The following is a 27,407-nucleotide window of genomic DNA, read 5'->3' on the forward strand; positions in this document are numbered from 1 at the left end:
GTCCATCCGTTCACCTTTTCTGCGTCGCACAAAGACACGGTTGTTGGAACCAAAGATCTCAAATTTGGACTCATCAGACCAAAGCACAGATTTCCACTGGTCTGATGTTCATTCCTTGTGTTCTTTAGCCCAAACAAGTCTCTTCTGCTTGTTGCCTTTCCTTAGCAGTGATTTCCTAGCAGCTATTTTACCATGAAGGCCTGCTGCACAAAGTCTCCTCTTAACAGTTGTTGAAGAGATGTGTCTGCTGCTAGAACTCTGTGTGGCATTGACCTAGTCTCTAATCTGAGCTGCTGTTAACCTGTGATTTCTGAGGCTGGTGACTTGGATAAACTTATCCTCAGAAGCAGAGGTGACTCTTGGTCTTCCTTTCCTGGGGCGGTCCTCATGTGAGCCAGTTTTTTGGAGCGCTTGATGGTTTTTGCACCTGCACTTGGGGACACTTTCAAAGTTTGCCCAATTTTTCGGACTGACTGACCTTCATTTCTTAAAGTAATGATGGCCACTCATTTTTCTTCACTTAGCTGCATTTTTCTTGCATAATACAAACTCTAACAGTCTATTCAGTAGGACTATCAGCTGTGTATCCAGCTGACTTCTGCACAACACAACTGATGGTCCCAACCCCATTTATAAGGCAAGAAATCCCACTTATTAAACCTGACAGGGCACACCTGTGAAGTGAAAACCATTTTGGGTGACTACCTCTTGAAGCTCATCAAGAGAATGCCAAGAGTGTGCAAAGCAGTCATCAAAGCCAAAGGTGGCTATTTTGAAGAACCTAGAATATTAGACATATTTTCAGTTGTTTCACACTTTTTTGTTAAGTATATAATTCCACATGTGTTAATTCATAGTTTTGATGCCTTCAGTGTGAACGTACAATTTTCATAGTCATGAAAATACAGAAAAATCTTTAAATGAGAAGGTGTGTCCAAACATTTGGTCTGTACTGTATATGTTCATTTCCTATCTTACTTTCATGAGTGAAGCTGATGGGCCATTACAGTCCCATTTTTTTCCAGTAAGACTGCAGTGCAATGTCATTTACCCACTTGAATTTTTATGATTTCACAGAATACAATCAGCACTAATCACGATGCAAGAAATGAAATACAAAAAATAAAATAAAAATATTATGATAATTATACAGTACCTAATTTCCCATCCATGAGGCATTATTGTGAATCTCTAAAAATGAACTGGCAATTGGGTTGTTGCTGTGTAGAGGTAACTCAAAGAAGAAAGCAAAGAGGAGGCAAGAGGAGATGGGTCCAGGATTGTAACCACAAGCACCTCTGCCCCTTCAGTGTATCTACTGCATGTCTTCAAAATTTGGATAGATCCAATGGTTTTGGGAACATTCACAAATTGTTGAGTTGCGTCTCTCTTTTTGCTCAACTTCCTGTGTTACCTATTTTCTGAACTGCTCAAAATTTGTCAGAAGTCTGTATTTTGATATATTCTTATAATGGGGCAGACAAATTTGCTCTCATCTATAACTTCATAGATCACAAGGATGAAAAAAACACAGGTCCATCAAGCTCAACCCATAATCCCAATGTGTTAATCCAGAGGAAAGCGGTAAACCCAATGAAAGCCAATTTCCCCCACATTAGGCAAAATATTTCTTCCCAACTCCAAAATATCAATGAGAATAACTCTCTGGATCAGTGTCTAGGGATGAGCAGACCCATGAAAGTTCAGGTTTATTACAAAGTTCGGTTCAGGTGCTAGAACTGTACCCGAACTCGAACCAGAACAATTGAAAACAATGGGGACCCGGACTTTTGAGTTGGAAAATTCTCTCTTTTTCTCCAATGGACTTCCCCTGGAACTCCAAACATTGCAATGGGCCTTCGGGGAAAATCCATGTTCGTCGTTTAGCACTGGACAGTAACTGTCCGTTATGAACATCGGACTTTTAACCTCAGGTTCGCTCATCTCTATCAGTGTTCCATCTGCATTAATCTAGAACCCATAACCTGAAATATTATGGTTTTCAAGAAAAGCATGAAAAACCAGAGATTTTCATGTCTCACTGCTCTTCCAGTAAATAATCCTGTCTATTATGATGATGACATTTTCATTCATCCAGATGTAAAGGATGTCTTCTTGTTAGTGGTACAGGTCCAGATAACTTATATTTCATTTATACCTATCATTTCCAGGCAGTACTATAATCTTTTTGTTTTTTTCCAGCATAATGAAACCTGGGTTTTATGTAACTGCACCATGGCTAGGTGTCTGGAAAACAACATAGTAGAGATCATTGAACTCAAGTGTGAACCACCACCTAAAATCACATGTGCTAATGGACTTCAGCCAATAGCTGTACCAGATGATGACCTTTGCTGCTGGCACTGGGAATGTGATTGTGAGTGTCTTTCTTTTGGATCATGCCTAAATTTGTCATTAGTATATTCCTACAGCTAAAGCGAATTCACTTGGATTTTTAAAACCATATAATATAATATGATATCTAATATTTAATAACTTATCCTCATTTTTTCCATTTAGGTGTTTGCAATGGCTGGGGAGATCCCCATTATGTCACATTTGATGGCACCTATTATAGTTATCAAGGCAACTGCACCTATACACTAGTGGAGGAAATTGAAAAGCGGATTGACAATTTTGGAGTCTACATTGATAACTATGATTGTGGAGCACGAGATCGAGTCTCCTGCCCTCGTGACATCATTGTCCGCCATGAAACTCAGCTGATACGCATTAAAGCAAAGAGCTTGACACCAATAAGGTTACAGGTAGGAAGGATCAATGGGGTATATGACAGATCATGAAACAGTCATTTTATTCTGGAATAGTTCCATAAACTAGAAGATAGATGGCATATATTGACCAAATACAACTTTGCTAGCAGTTATGAAGGCCCCATTGCCTTACATGGTTAACACTTTATGTGGATGGATTAAGGAGAGAGTCATATTAATATCCAGATATATTCTGGATGAGGCCAACACCAATATTGAATGATTTTCCACAGTAGATCCTCTAAAAAGCACTTGTTTTCTAAACTTTGCTACTTTATCCTGTTAACTTTTTAAATTTGTTTGCAGGTTCTTGTAAATGATGAAATTGTAGGAACGCCCTATAAAAAATATGGGGTGAAAGTGTATACATCTGGCATCAATTATGTTGTGGAAATACCAGAGTTAGAGGCTAATATCACATACAATGGTATGTCTTTTTCGGTTCAATTGCCCTTCAGACTTTTTGGACATAACACACAAGGACAGTGCGGTAAGTTTCCTCTTTTCAGATATGATAGTTCTTAAACTCTTGTATCGATTTACTTGAGTAAATTCCAGCAACACTCATTGTACATAGAGTCAACTCTTGCCCCTAGTTCCAATCTACAGTGGTGATCACAAAATTGTTGTTACCCTAGTGCATGATCTGTTAATTTCTGTATGTTGTAGTGCAACAGTTTATGAACAAATTATTTTATGCATGTAATCTGAATCTTTTCATCAGTGATAAGCTTTCATATCAAACCTTTAAATTGCTTATGTGATGTTTTCTCTAGTTCCACAAATTCCCAACAATTAAATTATCCTTCCAAATGTTCTCAACAAATAGAAATATGAAAACAGGTTCACATAAAATAAGTTGTCCACTACTTTTACACTGATGGCCGATTACATGTCTGATCGGCCGGGGTCTGACATGCGGCACCCCCGTTGATCAGCTGTTATTTGTGTCGCCGGTGCTTGGTACTACACATCCGCCTCCTATTCAAATCAATAGAAGGCGGATGTGCAGTACCCTGGGGTGGCCACTACAAGCAGACGGTGCTACTCGGAAAGTGAGAACTTCCCGTCGACACTGATAACAGCTGATCGTTGGGGGTGCCGAGTGTCGGACCCCTGGTGAACAGACATTGATGACCTATCCTAAGGATAGGTCATTAATGTAAAAGTAGTGGACAACCTCTTTAAAGATGAGAGAATTTAGTCAATGAGAATCCAAATCGTGTCAAGTTTTTAGGAATTTGTTGAACCCAGCAAATTCAAACAATTTGCATTTCACTTTATGCGAATCACCTAAAATAGCTGCTGCCATTTTACACATTCCAGAAGATTGCATGATCACGATCGGACTTCACCACAATGCGTTGCATATATCACATCACAAGTTATAGCTCAGTTAATGAAAAGGGGCTTTCATAGACAGTATAAAAGAAGAAGTAGGAAATGCAGCAGCCATTTTGAGGCAAATCTGGATGATGAGAGGACATCACAGCTTAGCCATGGAGATAGGGAGAGAAAACCTTAAAACATTGAAAAAACTGGACGAGTGTATGTGACAGCACAGCAGTGAAGATTAATGTGTGATGAAAAGAGAATAGTTTGATACATATTTTTCAGGAAACTTGGAGACTTTTGATTTACCACAAATCAAATTACCAAGAAAAACTAGGTGAATTTGTCAAAATTTGAAAAGAATTGTTCATTTCTAGTACACATTGATGTACCTGTAGCGTAAAAATAAAAAGGGCATTTGGCATCCACATGAAGGCTTCTTTTTTTTGTATAAGTTGGTCCTAAATTCCTAAATTTTTGTCAAAATTTTATGAGGGCAAAGCAGCACCAATATAGCACTTGATGGAGCATGTCCCGCAGACTGAGAACGAGCCGTTGTGAGATAGCCTCGGTATTATGTCCCATACCATACATACCTAGTACATAGTTAAGAACAGCCACATCAGAGTTGCAGAGCAACAAAGGTGAGTTTCATTCATTACCATTAATCAAGAAGAACATAACATGAAGCTTCTAAATAAGTCACACCAAAAAAATCCCAAATTCTCATTACTCTCTCCTTTAAAGAGAATCTGTTACCAGGATTTTGCCAACTAATCTGAGAGTAGTATAATGTAGACACAGAGAACCTGATTCCAGCAATGTGTCGCTTACTGGGCTACTGCTGTAGTTTTGATCATGTCCTGTTGATAAAGCAGTGATTTTATCACTAGAGGACTAGTAAACCTGCTGCCATGTAGTCCTCCATGTCCTCCATATTCATGAGTTCTGTATAACCCCGCCCCCAGCATTGATTTGCATCTTTCTGCCTATGCACAGTGTATACAGAAAGCTGCCAATCAGTGGTGGGGGCGGGGTTATACACAGCTCAGCATTCAGAGGACTGCTAGAACTGCAGCAGATAAAACAGTTTTTATCAAAACTACAGCAAGCAGCCTAGTAAGTGACACATCACTGGAATCAGGGCCTCTGTCTCTACATTATATCACTGTATCTTGCCTCTTGCAGTAAATCTAAAGAATTTGTTTATATTAGTTATTATAGCATAAATTGTACTCACACAAAACCATCCTTTATAGGTACTTGCACCAACGAGAGAAGTGATGACTGCAGGCTGCCTGATGGCACCATTGCCTCACGCTGTGAAATCATGGCTGATTCCTGGGTTGTGCCAGATCCAAGTAAACCTGAATGCGGTCACTTAAGGTCAACTGTTCCCCCTAAAGTCACAGTGCCTTCAACAGAATGCAAGCCATCACCTTTATGTGAACTTCTTTTGCAAGCGTAAGGATTTTATGAGACTTTTTTTTAAGACATATATCAATTGGAGCAACTTTTATGTTGCAAGTGGTCCTGAATAATTATTTTTTTTTGTATTTCCGATTAAAAGACCCTTTCAGGAATGCCACAAGACTCTGTCACCTGCCAACTTCTACAAGGCATGTAATTATGACAGCTGCCATGTTTCAAATTCCAACATTGAATGCACCAGCTTGCAGCAATACGCTCTTCTCTGCGGGGAGCAAGGTGTTTGCATAGACTGGAGATCTCGGACTTCAGAATGTAGTACGTGTATCTTTGTATCAATGGCTTTTGCAAACAGAGAAGCAGATAATAAGTGAAGTACTAATATTAATGGATGGTTTTCCTTTATTCCAGCTATTTCCTGCCCCTCTCACAAAGTTTACAATGCCTGTGGTCAAGCTTTACCCAAAACATGTGCAACCACGTAAGTGTTAAAAAATATACATTTACATTGTGCAATGATCACTATATGTGTATACACGTGAGATGGTCACTATATGTATATATAAATGAGATTGTCACTATATGTGTATACACGTGAAATGGTCACTATATGTGTATACACATGAGATGGTCACTATATGTATATACATGAGATGATCACTGTATGTATATATACATGAGATGGTCAATATATGTATACACATGAGATGATCACTGTATGTATACACATGAGATGGTCACTATATGTGCTGTGGTAGATCGCTCACTCAGCTGCACACGGAGGTAAACACATTCGCTTTAAGTCTTTTGTTGGTTTATTGTAGTGTGTCATAAACCAACAGTTAGTCCATGAAAATAAACACAGCCCACTGGCAAAACAGGAAAACAAAACAAAAATGGTAACACAAATAACACAGTCCTTGTAGTAGCAGGGATCCGCCTGCTGAGAGTTCAGCAACTCCACATGTTTCAGGAACAAACACAAACTTCCTTCTGGAGCTAGCTTCTCCAGACACTGAACCCTGAATGCCTCAGCTGGCCCAGTATTTAAACCCCCCAGACCACATCCTGAGGTGGAGATATGGTGAATGGTCTCCAGCCCTTCACAATGGCCATTCACAAAAACCACTCCCTTTTACAAATGGACTTAACCCCTCTCAAAAAATAACATGCTGGAGGAAACTTAATGGTTTTAGTTTACTGAAGCTAATAGCCTCAGGGAAACATATCTCCCCTCCAGCACTTTACCATTGACTTTGTCACAGTGCATACATGTGAGATGGTCACTATATGTGCATACATATGAGATAGTCACTATATGTGTATACACGTGAGATGGTCACTATATGTGTATACACGTGAGATGGTCACTATATGTGTATACACGTGAGATGGTCACTATATGTGTATACACGTGAGATGGTCACTATGTATAAATGTGGCACCCCAGGGGTCTGGTTTCCACAGTAACAAGCAATGTTATGTCTGAGAGCAGGTGGGAGGTCTCTTGGTCAGGGATCTATACATGAGATAATCACTATATGTGTATACATGTGAGATGGTCACTATATGTGTATACACATGAGATGGTCACTATATATATATTTACAAGGTGCAGCAGCAAAACCGATAGCCCTGGTGTCATTAAATGCAACAAGCTCTACACCATCTGTATATATGAATCTTAACTTTTAAGAATCTCCAAAAAGAGTTTTAAAAGAGAAGTTATGTAAAATAATAGCTATGGGAAAAATTAACATGAAAGTAAATGTTGATCTATGTAAAAAAAATATAGCAGTCCAACACTTGGGGATTCAAAATGTTTGTAACTTTCTTCATAAAAAAATTCATATTTGCAACATGTGCAAACCATCAATGCATTTCGGGTTTTGGGTAATCCTTGTTGGCGAGAGTGAGTAGTATCTGATTATGTTATTTTACATGCGAAAAGTGGAAAACACTTTAATGAGCCCAAAATTCTTATTTATTTTCATTCTTTTATACTGTACTTCAAAAGGCTTGCATATAGTTAAATCATTAGTGGGAGTTTAATCACTTACTGGATACAATTCATAAAGGTGCTTAATCGGAAGGGAATGTTGTACCTAAAAAAATATGACGGACTAAGGTGGACATTCACTTCATATTTTATGGTACCGCCAGAGTTCACATCACATATCTATACAGACACCTAAACAATGTTTTCTTTTAGTCCAGAGGAAGAGAATTTGAATAAAAATAACAATCGTTTGGTTGAAGGATGCTTCTGCCCAAAGAATACGATGCCCTTTAGCGAAGCTGTGGACGTCTGCGTGCAAAATTGTGGTAAGAATAATAGTGTAATAGTGGTATATTATTGATTTTTCAATTGTAATATCCATCACACAGATGTGTCCATCATTACCTTTCCATAAATTCTTTAAGGACATCAATTTCTCACTATAGAAATCGAATATGTTATTGCAAACATATGTCAGGAAAATTCTCAAGAGGCTGCAAGTCTTATCACAACCACTGGGAGGCGACATACAGCATAGACACATATAACATAATCATATCCCAAAAGAGTGTATCAAAATCACTTTTTTTTTTAAAAGCTGATCCTTTTGTGTCTCAGAATAAGTCAAGTCACGAGAAAAGGACACTTCTGTATTGTCTGTATTATAAAACTTTGCTGCACATAGTAGAATATTTATTACCTTGTGATTATCTAAGAAGTGAGAAAATAATTACTTGAGCTTAATATTTTATAGGTGGTTGGGCTTAAGTTTCATAAAATTTGGGAAATATTGGCTCAGAATTCTTCAGTTGACAATGTTGGAGTCGCTGAAATATAGTACAATCTAAAAGAATGGTATAATATTAATGTATTAAATATATAAGCGCTGACATCATTCTTGCAATGTTCTGTTCTTTCAGGATGTGTTGGACCAGACAACATACCACGACAAGTAAGTCATTCTTGTGGTGGCCTTTAAGGAATTTATATACTCCACAAAAAAGTTTTTCAGGACAATCTGTTAATGTACATATCCTTACGGACAGGACCACTGGGGAGTTGGCTAATTTCGTTGCTTAAAAATTTGTTTTAAAAATACTGCAAATGATGAATTTGTCATTTGTATTCTCAGAGATAATTAGAAATTGTTTTTATTTTCTGCAAAGACAGCCATAAAAGAAAAGCTTTTAAGGCTATGTGCCCACGATGCAGAAATGCTCTGGATTTTCCTGAGTGTTTCTGCATATCCCTGGCAGAAAAAACACATGCGGATTGTACATGCGGATTGTACATGCGGATTGTACATGCGGATTGTACATGTGGATTATACACGCGTTTTTCTTGCCAGGGACATGCGGATGTGAAGCGTTCTTCACATGCATTTCCGCATGCGGGTTGTCAAGCGCTTTCCAAGCGATTTTAGCATCTCTTGTAAAGTGCTTGACATCTTGGTCACGCTATATAAATCCATGCAACCGGAAAGAATGGTAAAAAATAAAAAATAAATATTATACTTACCTTCTGACAGCCCCTGATGTCCTTATCCGATGCGTCTTGGCTTGCCGGCAGCTCGCGGTGGACTAAATGGACCTGCCGTGACGTCATTTAGTCAAGTGACGGGTCACGCGATCGCCGACGTCACATGACTAAATGACATCATGGCAGGTCCTTTTTAGACCATCGCGAGCTGCCGGCAAGCCAGGACGCATCACTAAGGACACCGGGGCCGTCAGAAGGTAAGTATAATGTATATTTTTTATTTTATTGTTTTTTTTACAGGTACTATGGTACCCGGATCCGGCGGAGAGTCTCCTCTTCTCCTAACTTGGGTAACACCCGCACATTGAAACGCATGGTATCCACATCTGCAGATGCAGTGATGCGGATGTCATGCGGTCCAATGCAAGTCAACGGCGGCGAAAATGTCGCGATTCCGTAAAATAATTGGTAATGCTGCGGATTTTTCCGCAATGATAATCCGCAGTGGAAATTTCCACAGCATGTGCACAGCACATGCGGATTATCATTGGGGAACATGGCAGACCTTCTACCATGCTTTTTTAAGCGTTTCTGCAGCGGAATTGCCGCTGCGGAAACGCTTAAAAAACGCATACTGGGCACACAGCCTAATGCTTATTAAATTAGTTTAAGACTGTGTGCCCACTATGCGTTTTTTAAGCTTTTCCGCAGCAGCAATTCCGCTGCAGAAACGCTTAAAAAAGCATGGTAGAAGGTCTGCCATGTTCCCCAATGATAATCCACATGTGCTGTGCACATGCTGTGGAAATTTCCGCTGCGGATTATTATTGCGGAAAAATCCGCAGCACTACCAATTATTTTGCGGAATCGCGGTGTTTTCTTTGCCATTGACTTGCATTGGACCGCATTACATCTGCATCACTGCATTTGCAGATGCGGATACCATGCGTTTCAATGTGCGGATGGTACCCGGGTTTGGAGAAGAGGAGACTCTCCTCCGGACTCGGGTACCATAGTACTTGTAAAAAAAATAATAAAATAAAAAATATACATTTACTTACCGTCTGACGGCCCCGGTGTCCTTAGCGATGCGTCCTGGCTTGCCGGCAGCTCGCGATGGTCTAAAAAGGACCTGCCATAACGTTATTTAGTCAGTGACGGGTCATGCGCCCGCTGACGTCGGCGGTCGCGTGACCCGTCACATGACTAAATGACGTCATGGAAGGTCCTTTTAGTCCACCGCGAGCTGCTGGCAAGCCGAGATGCATCACTAAGGACACCGGGGGCCATTGGAAGGTGAGTATAATATTTATTTTTTATTTTTTACCATTCTTTTACTGTCACACTATATAAATCCATGCCGGTTGCATGGATTTATATAGTGTGACCAAGTTGTCAAGCACTTTCCAAGTGATGCTAAAATCGCTTGGAAAGCGCTTGTCAACCCGCATGCGGAAATGCATGTGAAGAACGCTTCACATCCGCATGTCCCTGGCAGGAAAACGCATGTACAATCCGCATGTACAATCCACATGTACAATCCGCATGTACAATCCGCATGTACAATCCGCATGTACAATCCGCATGCGTTTTTTCTGCCAGGGAGATTCAGAAACGCTCAAAAAAAATCCGGAGCATTTCTGCATCGTGGGCACATAGCCTTAGGGGAAATTTTATTAAATTCTTTATGATAAACTGAGTACTTCTTCCAATTGCTGTTGGTCCACTGATTCCGAAACAGTTTTTCTTTTTTTTCTGTGTCCCTCTGTTCCAAAGTTATGCCCCCTGGAAATAAAGATGCAAATTTTCCCTTCAAACAATTGGGCATGTACCACTGAACTTCTCTGTGGCTATTTGCATTTTCTCCTCTGGCGCTGGCCAATCAAAACACAGCCACGCCCACAGAGCAGTTCCTTGGTATACGCCCAATTGAAGGAAAAATCGGCTTCTTTATTTCCAATGGCCATAACTTTGGAACAGAGGGGCACAAAAGAAAAATAAAAAGTGTCCTTTTAGGTACTTCAGGTCCATCAATAGATCAAACGTCCTGGCGGTTCTTGTCCCATTCTGCAGTCTAAAACATCACTGCATTGTAGAGCAGCTGCGTATCATTGAACTGCAGCAGGAGCAGCGAGTTGACTTTTAGACAGAGCTGTACTCCCTTGCAGGCAGATGTCTATCTTCTCGATCACTCTATACACAGTACTGAAAAAGATGTGTACTTCAAATAGGATATCCTCAGACTCTGCTGCACAACATATAGGAGACACTAAGATCACTGATGTCACTGATCTATCACTGACTGCCATTAGTTATGAGGAAGAGAAGCTCTGGTGAGACAGAAGCACAGACAAAATAGGGCAATACCTTCTGGTGAAGGAAAAGTGAAAGCAATGGTGACGCTTAGTATTAAGCGAGTATGAATCGTTAACCCTTTCGGCGAGCACTCTCAGGTGCTCGCTAAGTATTTTGGCGTGCACGACATTTATGTTATTGTCTCGGCAGCTGCAAGTGTCACGGCTGTTAGACAGCTGTGACACATGCAGGGATTGCCTGTGTCACAGGCAATCCCTGCATGTGTCACAGGTGTATAATAGATGTAACACATGCAGCTGCGGCGACACTCTCATCGATGCTGAGCACGCCGCAAATACTTGGCGAGCTCCCGGCTTGCCGAAAGGGTTAATGATTCATACTCGCTCAACACTAGTGGCGCTCAAAACCTATAAAAGCGTGGAAAGCCGCTGCTGCCCCTTGGCTGGAGAAGGGTTCCTCCAGATGTATAATGGCAAAAATGTAAACTGGTACATTTAGGCGGGCTGCACTTTGGGAATGAAGAGCCTTGGGATTCCAAATCGGTTTTTAATAAAAGCAACGCGCTCCTGCACCGGACCGGCGCCTTTCTCATGGTACAGAGACCAAGTGTCTTGAGTGTCTACTTATGAGCAAGAGCATTATAATGAGAGTGTGGGAACTGTAGTCTGTATTAGGGGATCCATATCAGAGGTGAAGAAGTAATCAAGATCGCAGACAACCCAGATATTGCACATCAACTTAAACAGGTATACATAAAACATACACAAGAGCTCCTACATTATTTTTAATGGATCACTCCCAGCTAAATTTTTATTCACCAATCCCTTCCAAATAGGTATGCAATGTAGTGTAAGTGCATTAAATTACTTACCAATCACGGACTTCTCCAGTTTCCAGAGCTGCTCTGGTCTTCTTCTGGATCAAGTGACTGCTCTTCAGCTTTGTTGGCTCACACAGGGTCTACTGAGTGCTATGAAGTTTCTTCCTACTTTGGTAAATTCGGAAGTGAAATTTGATTGTGCTAACTGTTGATTAATTTTGTATCCTTATAGATTGGGGAAGAATTTGAGTTTAATTGCCAGGACTGTGTTTGCCGGGAAGGTGGTAGCGGAATCACTTGTCAACAACATATATGTAAGCCAATGAAGGACCTGACATGTGCGCTGGATGGTTTCAAAGCTGTGATTCAGCTCAGCCCAACTGATAGCTGCTGCAACGAGACTGTGTGCCGTAAGTGCATGCTAGAGCTTCATGGTGTCGCTACAAAGAGCGAACTATAACAAATCAGCATATAAGGGATTCCATAGGACTAACTGGCATATGCTTCTTTCCATTTAGAGTGTGACACTAAATTATGCTCAACCAAATCACCCATTTGTGACCTTGGCTATGAAATAGTTGGGAGCATTCCAGATGGACACTGCTGTCCTGTGTACAAATGCGGTACGTGATCTTATCTTATATTTCCAGAAATGTCTTATTTGAAAATAAAGAAATAATTAGATTTGCAGATCAGGCTATATAGCCCAAGGCCAATAGTTTTGTGATCTGAGGGATGTATACAAGAATTGCTTGAGTCAGTATAGAGGTAGACATGAGTAACCTTATCTCAAGTGGTACAGTAATTGTGACATGATGTGGATAGAAACATAGAATTCGTGAGAGCAGACAAGACTTTGACTACAGTTGTAAACATGATCTGTTTGAAAGTCTAACCATTCATCCCAAACTTTGGAATAATATAATCTTTCAAATAGTTTTATAGCTTTTAAGGTTGAAGGTAGACATAAGTCCAACGAATTCAACCTATAACCCAATGTTCCCCAACTCGAGTCCTCAAGAGCCACCAACAGGTTATGTTTTCAGGACTTCCTTAGTATTGTCCAGGTGATAATTGCATCACCGGCACAGGCAATAATTCCATCACCTGTGCAATACTAAGGAAATCCTGAAAACGAGACTTGTTGGTGTCTCTTGAGGACTGAAGTTGGGGAACACTGCTAGAACCTAACATGTTAATCCATTCAATTGATTGAAAAGTACTTATTGCATTGACTTCCGACAGCCATTCTTTTTTCTTTTTAATTTTACCCTTAGTTGCACATATAAAGAAATGACATCCACATTATACAAACCCACAAATCAGACCGAAAGTACATGGATTTCTAAAGCAAAACATAACCATAACCCTACCAAACCTCGGTCATCCCTCCCCATAAGTCTGCGACTGCCATCCACAGCATTACAGTATGCTTAGAACGCTCCATCAAACTCAGCTAAATTTCAGAGAATAGAGTACAATCACATTTGCTTTAGTATGTACATTGCTTTGGACAATCATGCCTCTAACTGAATATGAGTTTTTCAAAAGGCTTGTGATAGGCTCATTAAGCCCTTCAACCTAGTTTTCATTGCATCTCCATCCATATCTCTGAAGTGTTCGCCTTCTGTTCCCACACTCAACCATAGAAGTCTGGGTTCTGGTACCCAACCCGAAGTTTAGTTCAAAGTTCAGTTCAGGTATCTGAACTGGACACAAACTTGCAATGGACTTTCGACGTTTAGCACCGGACACTAACTGTCCTCTACGAGAGTCGAACTTTGATGTTCAGATTCGCTCATCTCTACAAGCAACTCTTAACCTCCTCCAATGACACATGGCTTTCCAAATCTCTATCACATTTAATTGATTCTAACCTTACATACAGTACCTTGAAAAAGTAATCATACCCTGTGAACTTTTCCAAATAATTTCAAGTTACACCCACAAACAAATGTATTTTATTGGGATTTTATGTTATATACCAACACAAAGTAGCAAGTATCTGTGAAGCGTGAAGGAAATCATACATGGTTTTCTAATTATTTTAAAAATATAAATCTGAAAAATTATAACGTCTCTTTTGCAAACGGCTTACCGACTTCAGTGAGTCATACATTTTCCAGTATCGTCAACAAATCCAAACAGCTGTATACTAATAAAAAATAATTTATATATTTTGTTTCTGTTTTGCAGTCCGTAAGAATGTTTGCGTTCATGGAAACGCAGAATATTTGGTACGTTTTTTTTTGTGTTAAGTACATGCTAATGTAAGTTGAGGATATCACACACCTCTTTTTCAAAATCACCTATTTGGGAACTTAGACAGAGTGACTAAAAAATATGGGGTATGAACCCCTGTGACCCCACTCCAACGCAGCTGAACTCCATGTTAAGCTACATTCGGTTTATAAACTGCACCCCAATTTTCCTCCCAATTCTGGAGGAAAAACAGTGTGACTTATAATCCGAAAAATATGGTAAATGAGATTTATTACTATATTTTAAGTACAAATTGTCTCTTCAGAGAGGAAGAGGAATAGAATTAGTGCTACCTACACGAAGTAGCAATCCTAAAAGTCAATATCGACCCTTTAATGAGCCTTACCCCATGACTTAGGATAAGAAGCCAAACCAGACAATTTATTTGTAGACATGTGTTTCACGGTGTTTGCTCCTCATCAGTGCAAAGCAAGGGATCTGATTTGACTGAATTGAACATTTTTAGGTCACTGTTCCCAGACCTCAATATGACTAAATTGAGCGTATAGTATAAAATGGATATAACAATGCTATATATAATAATATGTAGGCCTTTCCTAATTCCAGAATCTAATGTTGAGGTTTTAGGGTACTGGACATTGTTTCCCATTTTTGATCGGAACATGATGACTTTGTGTTTCCGCAGCCTGGAGCACCAGTGTTCTCTGACAAATGCCAGGACTGTGTGTGTACAGAAAGTGAAAGCAGTTCGACAGGACTAGAGATAACGTGCACCCATGTACCATGTAATGTACAGTGCCCTATGGTAAGTGCAATGTCGTGTACATAACATACACTGTATGGACAACGTATTGGGACACCTACACATTACACCTACAGGAGATTTTATGACAATCTATTCCAAACCCATACACATTATTATGGAGTTGGTCCATCTACAAGTAAAATGTCTTCCACTCTTCTGGGAAGACTTTCTACAAGATTTTGGAGATGTCTGTAGGAATTTTTGCCCATTCATCCAGAAGAGCATTTGTAGGTCACACAATGAGTGGGCCTGATTCACAATATCCATTTTGGTTCTTTGCAAAGGTGTTCAGTTGGCTCTGCGTGGCCAGTCAAGTTTTCCCACACCAAATTTACCAAGCCATGCCTGTACGAACCTTGGTTTTTGCACTGAGGTACAAAACAGAGTCTTCCCCCAAATGTTCCCACAAACTTGGAAGCTACAATTGTCCAACAGTCTGTGTATGCTGCAGATTTAAGATTTCCCTTAATTTGAATAATATTCCCATAGCATTATCTTTCCTCCACCAAGCTTTACAGCTGGCACAATGCAGTCAGGCAGGTAACGTTCTCCTGGAATTCGCCAAACCTAGACTCATCCATCGGATGCCTGATAGAGAAGTGTGATCCGTCACTGCACAGAAAACATTTCCACTGCTCCAGAGTTCAGTGATGGCGGATGTACACTACTAAATCCTTGACATTGCGCTTGGTGATGTACGGCTTGTATTCAGCTTCTAGACCATTGAAATCGATACCATGAAGTTTCAGGTGCACAGTTTTTGTGCTTATGTTAATACCAGAGTCGGTTTGGACTCTGCAGTTATGGAGTCAGCAGAACATTGATCACTTTTATGCCCTGTGCTCCTCAGCTCCCAGTGACCCCGATCTGTACCCTTGTGGGGTGTGACACTGCATTGCTGATTTGCTGTGATTCCTAAATGCTTTTACTTTTAAATAATACCCCTGATTAGAGAGGAGCAGATCGACAGAGTTTGAGTCAAATTTACTGAAATTCACAGTTTCATGTGAATTCAAACATTTTGAGATTTGATTTGCAGTTCGCAAAAAAAAAACTTGCCCGACACCATTTCCCGCACATCATTTGACATGACAGTGTGGACTTCCCCATAATACCTGCTCATCTTACGAATTATCATGCCTTGTACATCGGTGATGAATACCTGGAGCATCACAAAACAGCGGTACCCAGTGGAGCATAGTTTATATGGCAGAGTCATTTTCCATCTCCAGAGTCACTGGGTAAGTCTCTCTCTCCTGTAGAGAGCAAGCTCTTATGGTCAGAAGGGTCCTCTCTCTCTCTCATGCAGAGTGTAATCTCTAATGAGCCTCTCCTGTAGAGTGTAAACTCTTATGGTCAGTGGGGTCCTCTCTCCAGTAGAGTGTAAGCTCTTATAGTCAGCAGGGTCCTTTCTTTCTCTCTCCCCTGTAGAGTATAAGATCTTATGATCAACAGGATCCTCTTATGGTCAGCAGTGTCCTCTTTCTCTCTCTCCTGTAGAGTGTAAGCTCTTATGGTCAGCAGTGTCCTCTCTCTCTTGTAGAGTGTAAGCTCTTATGGTCAGCGGGGTCCTCTCTCCAGTAGAGTGTAAGCTCTTATGGTCAGCGGGGTCCTCTCTCTCCTGTAGAGTGTAGGCTCTTATAGTCAGCAGGGTCCTCTCTCGCTCTGCTGTAGAGTGTCAGCTCTTATGGTCAGCAGGGTCCTCTCTCTCTCTGCTGTCGAGTGTAAGGTCTTACGATCAGCAGAGTCATTTCTTTCTCTCTCCCCTGTAGAGTGTAAGCTCTTATGATCAACAGGGTCCTCTTATGGTCAGCAGAGTCCTCTCTCTCCTGTAGAGTGTAAGCTCTTATGGTCAGTGGGGTCCTCTCTCTCTCCAGTAGAGTGTAAGCTCTTATGGTCAGCAGGGTCCTTTCTTTCTCTCTCCCCTGTAGAGTGTAAGCTCTTATGATCAACAGGGTCCTCTTATGGTCAGCAGGGTCCTCTCTCTCTCTCTCCTGTAGAGTGTAAGCTCTTATGGTCAGCAGGGTCCTCTCTCTCTTCTGTAGAGTGAAAGCTCTTATGGTCAGTGGGATCCTCTCTCTCTCCAGTAGAGTGTAAGCTTTTATGGTCAGCAAGGTCTTTTCTTTTCTCTCCCCTGTAGGGTGTAAGCTCTTATGATCAACAGGGTCCTCATATGGTCAGCAGGGTCCTCTCTCTCTCCTGTAGAGTGTAAGCTCTTATGGTCAGCAGTGTCCTCTCTCTCCTGTAGAGTGTAAGCTCTTATGGTCAGCAGTGTCCTCTCTCTCCTGTAGAGTGTAAGGTCTTATGGTCAGCAGGGACCTTTCTTTCTCTCTCCTCTGTAGAGTGTAAGCTCTTGTGATCAACAGGGTCCTCTTATGGTCAGCGGGTTCTCTCTCTCTCCTCTCTCCCACATGTATTTTATGAGCAACTACAATTTATTTCCCACAAGACAAATTTTCGAGGAAAATTCAGCAAAGTCGGCAAATCTGAATTTCAAAAGTTCCGCTCATCTTTACCACTCATAGGTCATCGTGAAATATTTAGGAGGGAACACATCTTGCCAACTGCTTTGTTACATTAGTGGCGTCCTATTTCAGGATCATACTCCAATCAGTGAGCATTTTAGAATGAGCCATTCAAGCATAAATGTTAGTGATGGCAGACGACAAGGTTGGGGACAGGGAACTGTTTTTTATACACCTGTCAGACTGATTAATACACCTAATTTTAAGGATTTAGAAGCATCACAGTACTTTTACCCATACACTGTAGCTCTTAATGCAGTCACTTCTTATAATATTTTCTGCTTCTCATCTCTTTTAATCACAGGGCTACGAGGTGAAAAAGACCGATCAAGACTGTTGTGGAGTGTGTGAACAGACCCACTGTGTCCTAAATCAGAATGGTGTCTACCAACTCATGAAGGTTCGTCCATACCATTCCATACCATTCCATACCATACTATCATACCATTGGTAATCTGATTTTGGGAGACTCTGATTTTTCTACATGCAATACATATTGATGGGGCCTGCCACTTTGAATAAGATAAAGATGTCCAAGAAAGATGTCCAAGACAAAGTATATAAAGAAATAATGAGCAAAGAATATAAAAAATGATTGGTAATATTAACATGAAAACTGCATGGTGTCTCGAGGTGACTTTGGTCTAGAAAAGTAATTCTAAATGTATCTCAGTTTATATAAATAAATTATATCACAGTTTTCCCTCAGCACCTACCAATCACATAGCATAAGAGCATGTCAAGCAAAGGACTTAACTTGTGCCCCTTAGCACATCCAGATCAGGATCAAGATCTATTAACACCTCTGAAAAAAATACTGCGGAGCCGATTCATCGAACATTTTTGCCTGAAATCTGGTGTAAAACTGTTCGAAGTATTACCAAATTTTTGCACAACTCATTGTTGGGTAAAACTTTCGTGGCTTTTGGAGTTTTTACACCAGCTCCAGCTACATTTTGAAAAGTGGGTGGCATTTAGCGCAAAAAGTATTTTTGGTGAATTCATCACATCTCATAATTTATGCTACAAAAGTGGTGTAAATTAGCAGTTGCACAACAGCTGAAGGATTTGGCTATTTCATACATTTTATTAATTCGTAATGAACTTGGTGGACACAGAGAATGGAGAAGATGGAGATATTACGTTCTCAGTCGTTTCCTCACCTGTGATACGACTCTGTCATGAGAGAGAATCGGATCACAGTAAGATGACACTCGGATTAGAGTTTGATCCAATTGACATTAACGTCATCAATCCGATTTTTCCACATGTGAAAATCAACAGCCGTATGACCCCGGCCTTAGGGCAAGTATGGTAAATGTGATAAGTCCGAAAATCCATCGATTCCTTAAAATAATGGAGAACGCATTGAAAAATCATTAAAAAACTTCGAATTAAAAAATATATGTATGCTAATACTTTTTTACTGTTTTCTACAGCCTGAAGAAATTCGAAATGCTGAAAATGACAACTGCACCTTGTACAGCTGTACTAGGATCAGGAAGCAGTTCATCACATCCATCTCACAAATCTCATGCCCTCTTTTTAATGAAGCCTTGTGTGAACCAGTGAGTAACATTGACGAAAACACCTAATAGATTACTTAAAAAAAAAATAAAATATACATATATATATATATATATATATATATATAAAAATAAATATATATATACAAATTTACAAAGATATATAAAATATATAAATATATACAGTATGTATTGCAAACTATGAGATCATCAGCATTGGTTTAGGATTTAATCCATTTAACAAAGCCAAGGAATCTAATGTAAATGTCTATTTTCCACTCGGTTCCAATGTGCAATATTTGTGTTAAGCACAGGAACAGTGTTTAGGCTGAGTTTTTGGGTTGCAGTCCACTCTTTAAATATAGTTTGTTTTTACATTTTTTAAATCCAATGCATGTCAATTCTTTGTGCAGATTGAAAGTGGACTTCATTCTTTGCAATCGAAAGGGTGAAATCTGCACAAAAAACAGCAGCATGTATCATGTGTGGATTCCGCTGCTGATTATTCTCCAAAAAGCTGCAGATATGCTGAGGAAGAATCCACACCAAAAATGCAACATATGAATCAGCCAAACAGCTGCTTCCTTGTACAAATTCACAAGTGTAGCTATTATTTTTAACACAAGTCACCCATCTACCCCTGGTGTCTCCATCCTGCCCCATGTGTCATCCACCCTGCCCCAGGTATCATGCATCCTGCCCCAGGTGTCTCCATCCTGCCCCTGGTGTCTCCACCCTGCCCCAGGTATCATGCATCCTGCTCCAGAGGTCTCCATCCTGCCCCTGGTGTCATCCATCCTGCCCCAGGTGTAATCCATCCTGCTCCAGAGGTCTCCATCCTGCCCTAGGTGTCATCCATCCTGCCCCAGGTGTCTCCATGCTGCCCCAGGTGTCATGCATCCTTCCCCTGGTGTCTCCATCCTGCCCCTAGTGTCTCCATCCTGCCCCAAGTGTCATCCATCCTGCTCCAGATGTCATCCATCCTGCCCTATGTGTCATCCATCATGCCCCATGTGTCATTCATCCTGCCCCATTTGTTTGCATCCTGCCCCTTGTATCATCCATGCTACCGAGATGTCTCCATCCTGCCCCAGGTGTCATCTATCCTGCTCCAGATGTCTCCATCCTGCCCCAGGTGTCATCCATCCTGCCCCAGGTGTCATGCATCCTTCCACTGGTGTCTCCATTCTGCCCCTGGTGTCTCTATCCTGCTCCAGTTGCCTTCCATCCTGCCCCAAGTGTCATCCATCCTGCTCCAGATGTCTCCATCCTGCCCCATGTGTCATCCATCCTGCCCCAGGTGTCATCCGTCCTGCCCCAGGTGTCTCCATGCTGCCCTAGGTGTCATGCATCCTTTTCCTGGTGTCTCCATCCTGCCCCTGGTGTCTCCATCCTGCCCCAGGTGTCTTTTATCCTGCCTCGGGTGGCATCCATCCTGCTCCAGATGTCTCCATCCTGCCCCATATGTCATCCATCCTGCCTCATGTGTCATCCATTCTGCCACATGTGTCATCCATCCTGCCCCATGTGTCATCCATCCTGCCCCATGTGTCATCCATCCTGCTCCAGATGCCTTCATCCTGCCACATGTGTTATCCATCCTGCTCCGTGTGTCTGCATCCTGCCCCATGTATCATCCATCCTGCCCCATGTATCATCCATCCTGCCCCATGTATCATCCATCCTGCCCCAGGTGTCTTCCATCTTGCCCCAGGTGTCTTCCATCCTGCTCCAGATGTCTCCATCCTGCCCCAGGTGTCATCCGTCCTGCCCCAGGTGTCTTCTATCCTGCCCCGGGTGTCATCCATCCTGCTCCAGATGTCTCCATCCTGCCCCATGTGTCATCCATCCTGCTCCAGATGTCTCCATCCTGCCCCATGTGTAATCCATCCTGCCCCATGTGTCATCCATCCTACCACATGTGTCATCCACCCTGCCCCATGTGTCATCCATCCTGCTCCAGATGTCTCCATCCTGCCACATGTGTCATCCACCCTGCCCCATGTGTCATCCATCCTGCCCCATGTGTCATCCATCCTGCTCCATGTGTCATCCATCCTGCCGCATGTGTCATCCATCCTGCTCCATGTGTCATCCATCCTGCCCCATGTGTCTGCATCCTGCTCCAGATGTCTCCATCCTGCCACATGTGTGATCCATCCTGCCCCATGTGTCATCCACCCTGCCCCATGTGTCTGCATCCTGCTCCAGTTGCCTTCCATCCTGCCCCATGTGTCATCCATCCTGCCCCATGTGTCATCCATCCTGCTCCATGTGTCATCCATCCTGCTCCATGTGTCATCCATCCTGCTCCAGATGTCTCCATCCTGCTCCATGTGTCTGCATCCTGCTCCAGTTGCCTTCCATCCTGCCCCATGTGTCATCCACCCTGCTCCAGATGTCATCCACCCTGCCCCATGTGTCATCCATCCTGCTCCATGTGTCATCCATCCTGCCCCATGTGTCATCTCCATCCTGCCCCCATGTGTCATCTCCATCCTGCCCCCATGTGTCATCCATCCTGCCCCATGTGTCATCCATCCTGCCCCATGTGTCTCCATCCTGCCCCATGTGTCTCCATCCTGCCCCATGTGTCATCCACTCTGCTCCATGTGTCATCCACCCTGCCCCATGTGTCTGCATCCTGCTCCAGATGTCTCCATCCTGCCTCATGTGTCATCCATCCTGCCCCATGTGTCATCCATCCTGCCACATGTGTCATCCATCCTGCCCCATGTGTCATCTCCATCCTGCCCCCATGTGTCATCTCCATCCTGCCCCCATGTGTCATCCATCCTGCCCCATGTGTCATCCATCCTGCCCCATGTGTCATCCATCCTGCCCCATGTGTCATCCACTCTGCTCCATGTGTCATCCACCCTGCCCCATGTGTCTGCATCCTGCTCCAGATGTCTCCATCCTGCCTCATGTGTCTCCATCCTGCCTCATGTGTCATCCATCCTGCCCCATGTGTCATCCATCCTGCTCCATGTGTCATCCATCCTGCTCCATGTGTCATCCATCCTGCCCCATGTGTCATCCATCCTGCCCCATGTGTCATCCATCCTGCCCCATGTGTCTCCATCCTGCCCCATGTGTCATCCACTCTGCTCCATGTGTCATCCACCCTGCCCCATGTGTCTGCATCCTGCTCCAGATGTCTCCATCCTGCCTCATGTGTCTCCATCCTGCCTCATGTGTCATCCATCCTGCCCCATGTGTCATCCATCCTGCCTCATGTGTCATCCATCCTGCCACATGTGTCATCCATCCTGCCCCATGTGTCATCTCCATCCTGCCCCCATGTGTCATCTCCATCCTGCCCCCATGTGTCATCCATCCTGCCCCATGTGTCATCCATCCTGCCCCATGTGTCATCCATCCTGCCCCATGTGTCATCCATCCTGCCCCATGTGTCATCCACTCTGCTCCATGTGTCATCCACCCTGCCCCATGTGTCTGCATCCTGCCTCATGTGTCTCCATCCTGCCTCATGTGTCATCCATCCTGCCTCATGTGTCTCCATCCTGCCTCATGTGTCATCCATCCTGCCCCAGGTGTCATCTCCATCCTGCCCCAGGTGTCATCTCCATCCTGCCCCAGGTGTCATCTCCATCCTGCCCCAGGTGTCATCTCCATCCTGCCCCAGGTGTCATCTCCATCCTGCCCCAGGTGTCATCTCCATCCTGCCCCAGGTGTCATCTCCATCCTGCCCCAGGTGTCATCTCCATCCTGCCCCAGGTGTCATCTCCATCCTGCCCCAGGTGTCATCCACCCTGCCCCATGTGTCATCCACCCTTTCCCATGTGTCATCCATCCTGCTCCATGTGTAAAAAAAAAGCAGCAAAAATGCTGCAATTTTACAACGTTTTGGAAAACTAAGGCAAGAAAATTGCATCGGCATAATAGGCCTAACAAACCTTTCACATCTGTCGGAAACCCTTGTATTTGTAGAATGTTTTCTCATCCACCTTCTTAATCGGTACCTCCCAGTAATCTGTGATATGATGTCGACATCTGTGACCCATAATATATCCTACTTGTACAAAAAGTTGATCACTACATTTTATATAGCTAGATTTATTTCCATCCTTTCTGGAGCATTCTCATCTGTTTTTCTTAAAATGTCTTTTCAAACAAACTGTAAATGTTTTTGTATGTTTTCACAGGGAACCGTTCAATTATTACCCAATGGGTGCTGTAAAGTGTGTAAGTATAGAAAATATGAATACTGTTATTGTTCTTATATATTTTTTATCATTTAATCTCTATATTGTAAAAATATAAGAAATAAGGAATTTGTTTTGTTTTTCTGTCAATATAAGAATAATGGGATATAATTTACTGTGCAGGTATTGAAAAGACGTCTTCCTGTCAACTGAAAGTAAACTATGACTATATGCTCGTCAATAACTGCCGATCAGAAAATAAGGTTCAGACGTCTCGCTGCGATGGGACATGTGGAACCTATTCCATGTAAGTTATAACGCAAAAATTATTCATCAAATTAAATGCACCAGAATGTGGGGAATTTGCACCAAAAAACCCCTGTCACTCATCATTTGCACTATAATTATGTTCTTAGACACTTTCTGTGTCTTGTTCAACAAGGGGGCTTGACTTTGCAACACTGCAGAAAAAAATGCACCAATATTTTGGTGCAAATTTCTCCAGTGAAATCCTACACTTGCATTTTTTCTGCTTCTGGTGCATGAAATCTGACTAGTAAACCAGGTGTGCAAAAAAAAATGTTTACGAGACACACAGTTTAGACAGTCACAGTTAAATGTTTGGATTTTAAGGAATTTTCATTTGTATTTTAAAAAAACAATTAATCCAATCCTTCACAAAAAAGATTGCACAAGAAATGAAAAAACTCAACACAGCCATTTGTGACAAGCAAGCACACCGTCTCTTACTGACACTGATTTCAGATTTTTTTCTGCGCTTTGCTGCTGCTTTCTAGTGCATTAAGAATGAAGAAAAATGTGAAATTGTATTTTAAATGCAGCAGGACAGATGCCTGCCATCACAAATCAATCACACGGAGTCTGAAACTCTTGCTGTCACCTCTCTTATCTCTCTCCCCTATCAGTTAAATCTCTGTATTTTCAGACTACCATTCTCATCTGCTTCAGTTTTAAAACACTTAACTTTTTTTCCAATGTTTTAGGGTTTTCTCCTCCCTTGTCTATTACTGAGCTGGGAGCTCTGACATCCTCCCACTATCTCAAATCACCCTAAATGGCTGCTGCATTCCCTGCCCAGGCTTTTATATAGGCTATGATAGTTCCTCCTCATTGACTGTTTTACCATATCATGTGATACCGGCAGTTCTATTAAGAATCCTGCCCAGTCGCACTTGAGGTCATGTCAACTTTTTGTGGTTGATGCAATCTTCTAAAATGTCAAAAATGATGGTGGGCATTTTTGGTGATTAGCGCAAATTGAATTGAAAATTGTGCTAATTTAATAAAATTTGACTCAAATTTTATTTGCATGAAATAGATTCGATCATCTCTAATCAATACATGTTTGTCTCCCCATGTTCCTAAGGCACTCCTCTGCAAATGTATATGACTCGCCCAGGGGAATGGGGGATGACTCGGTACCCGGGCCTTTAACCTGGCCTTAAGGGATGTCGCGGTGGTCGGCTTCCGGGCCCGTACCCTGGGGTCGCTCCTTAAAAAGGGTGGATATTTGTTAATTTTAAGATAGAGTTTGTGATGCCACCTGTGGCTTCTGGTGATTATCACCAGCGCTGCGCAGTCCACTGAGGCCGTTGATAAGGCAGCTCAATGGTATAGCTCCCCACAGGTGGAGCTAAGCCTCAGGGCAGTGAAAAAACGGGGAATGCAGGACAGGCGAGGCCGAGCCGGGTCAGAGCAAGAACAGGGACAGACACGATAGTCACTTCAGTACCTTTTACTGATGGAAATTCAGGCACGTCCAGGAGCACTGTAGGGTGAAGGGTGCATGTCAGGATCCTCCCCAATAAGCGGGTTTTGGGCCTCCTGGTTCTTGCTTCTGCGTAGTAAGTTTCTGACCTGCCTGGAGCTAGGCCTATCTTTGTCTCTGTCCTGCGCTGGCTGACCTTGTGGTTGGGCCTTCTCTTGGAGTGCACGCTCCCGACTTACGGGGCCTATGTGTCTCCTGGCTCGGTTACGTATCAGCACTTTAGCGATCCTGGGACTTGTAGTTCTCCAGGGATTCCGGTTTATCTTACTGGGTCGTGGAGATCCCGGTAAGCTTCGGACCCGGTGTCCGGTAACTGCTTCGGGGTGAGCCAGTTAAGCTCCTCAGCCCCCTATGTACTAACCTCCTGCCTTCGGCCTACTCGGGCCCTCACTAGGCTACTCACACTAACAGCGGCTTGCCGCGCTTCACCGATCTTATGGCGCCGGCACACCTAAAGCTCACCTCTCTGAGCTACATGGAGTCTTGATCTGGATAAGCTCCACTGCAGGATTGCAATTGCAGGAGCTGGAACAGGCTTTTGTCCTCTGAGGTAACCCTTCTCACACTGCACTGGACTCACTGCTAAACCAGACTGCACTCGACTCTGACTCCAACTCTCTGCTGCCTGGCTCCACCTTCCCTATTTATCTATCCCAAACGGGCTCCCTCTGGTGGTCTGAGGTGGAAGGTGGAGATGTGTGAATGGTTATGGGGGCCTCTTGTGGAGGAATCCTTCAATACACCCTTCTAGGATCTGTGATACCAAACACAGCTGGGCATCACATATACATTTCACTTGTGTCAGAAGTGAAACAAAAAGAATGAATGGGATGAATAAAACACAAAGTGTCTCAAATAGAAGCATTGATAAGAAAACAAAAACAACTATAGTATGCAAAGAAAGGGGTAAAACGTTTCTGGCGTTTGCACCCATAAATGGACTGGTCCTTAGGGGGTTAAACTGAGTAATAAAACAGGATATAGTAAGCACCATAAAATCCCCTAGTGGTGATTGCATGCAACCATAAATTTTACTCATGTCTCCCACACTCCTGTGGTACTAATTTTTCTATTTTGCTTTGCAGTCATAAAAATGATTTTTATCATAATGCTAAAAGCCAATACATGATTCCCTTTTTTATACTGTAGGTACTCGGCGGAAGCCAGAGCCATGTCACACAGATGTACCTGCTGTCAGGAGGTGCAGACCAGCCAGAAGAGCGTCAAGCTGCAGTGTCCTGATGGCAGTGACGTGAATCACGAGTACATTAATGTGGAGAAATGTGACTGCATAAATACAGACTGCGGACACGAGAATGCCAATGAATATCAGAGCCCTGTCCGAGCTCGGAGAGCCGCAAGGAGGAAAGGTCTTCATTAGGAAGAAGCTTTCTGAATTCATAATGGGAAATACTATTAAAAACTGAATGTATTGTCCCATAATTAATGTCATTTTTGTTTACCTTATGTTTTATTTTTCCTGCCTTGAATTAAAAGCACTAATATTATATTGTTGTTATGGTTTCTTTTCCCAACCTAATTATAATCAGGACTAATACAATACAAGACCACGTGCACACGTTGAGTATTTGGTCAGTATTTTACCTCCAGTATTTGTAAGCCAAAATCAGGAGTGGGTGAATAATACAGAAGTGGCGACTTGTTTCTATTATAATGTCGTGGTAGCCCTTCCAAGAAGAGCTAATTTGGATTGGGATACAAATTATCTCCAAATCTGCCATTTTTGGTTCAAATTAGATAAATAAAATAAATAAATACGATGCATTGGAGAAAAGAAAATAACACACAGCCAGTGTCTAAGTGTACAATTCTTGTCTGCCCTCAGATCCCAAGCAACAAGCATTTTATTACACCCCAGAAGAAATGGTATGGCTATGTGCCTAACCTAATACAGAAAGTATACAGAAATAACAACGTCGTAAATTATGGAAACTGATGCAGATGTCCTTGAACTAAACTAACTCTGTCCAATGAAAGCATAACAGAAAGATAGCTTTATACAATGCCCTGTGTTATCGATTTTATGAATTGCAAAAAGAACTTCGGCACTCCATACATGAAAATATAAGAAATATTGTATCTAGACTAATGTCACTTTGAAAAATGAAGGTTTTTTGCGCATAATTTGGCCAATTTATGTGTGCCCATCAACCACGACAAGGTCACCTTCGTATGATGGGAAACTACGCTACGCTACCACT

At 42.3% G+C, this 27,407-nt stretch overlaps 1 protein-coding gene across 7 annotated transcripts in view; it reads left to right on the forward strand.

Annotated features, from left to right (window-relative positions):
* Positions 1–26,693, forward strand: part of LOC141174067 (mucin-2-like) — a 117,782-nt gene extending 91,089 nt beyond the window's left edge. For all 7 annotated transcript variants that reach the window (XM_073658702.1, XM_073658705.1, XM_073658707.1 and 4 more), the window contains 17 exons: positions 2,203–2,377; positions 2,521–2,768; positions 3,081–3,264; positions 5,366–5,570; positions 5,677–5,852; positions 5,946–6,015; positions 7,747–7,859; positions 8,454–8,485; positions 12,381–12,558; positions 12,667–12,771; positions 14,345–14,385; positions 15,057–15,176; positions 18,006–18,101; positions 19,141–19,269; positions 23,397–23,436; positions 23,580–23,703; positions 26,335–26,693. In XM_073658702.1, the coding sequence (XP_073514803.1) occupies positions 2,203–2,377; positions 2,521–2,768; positions 3,081–3,264; positions 5,366–5,570; positions 5,677–5,852; positions 5,946–6,015; positions 7,747–7,859; positions 8,454–8,485; positions 12,381–12,558; positions 12,667–12,771; positions 14,345–14,385; positions 15,057–15,176; positions 18,006–18,101; positions 19,141–19,269; positions 23,397–23,436; positions 23,580–23,703; positions 26,335–26,566 (2,268 nt within the window). In that variant the 3' untranslated portion in view covers positions 26,567–26,693. The remainder of the gene's footprint in view (positions 1–2,202; positions 2,378–2,520; positions 2,769–3,080; positions 3,265–5,365; positions 5,571–5,676; positions 5,853–5,945; positions 6,016–7,746; positions 7,860–8,453; positions 8,486–12,380; positions 12,559–12,666; positions 12,772–14,344; positions 14,386–15,056; positions 15,177–18,005; positions 18,102–19,140; positions 19,270–23,396; positions 23,437–23,579; positions 23,704–26,334) is intronic.
* Positions 26,694–27,407: the final 714 nt, after the last annotated feature.

The sequence above is a fragment of the Phyllobates terribilis genome, unplaced genomic scaffold (assembly GCF_046119375.1).
Source record: "Phyllobates terribilis strain yellow unplaced genomic scaffold, ASM4611937v1 Scaffold_13__5_contigs__length_258822181, whole genome shotgun sequence".
In the NCBI taxonomy this organism is placed as follows: domain Eukaryota; kingdom Metazoa; phylum Chordata; class Amphibia; order Anura; family Dendrobatidae; genus Phyllobates; species Phyllobates terribilis.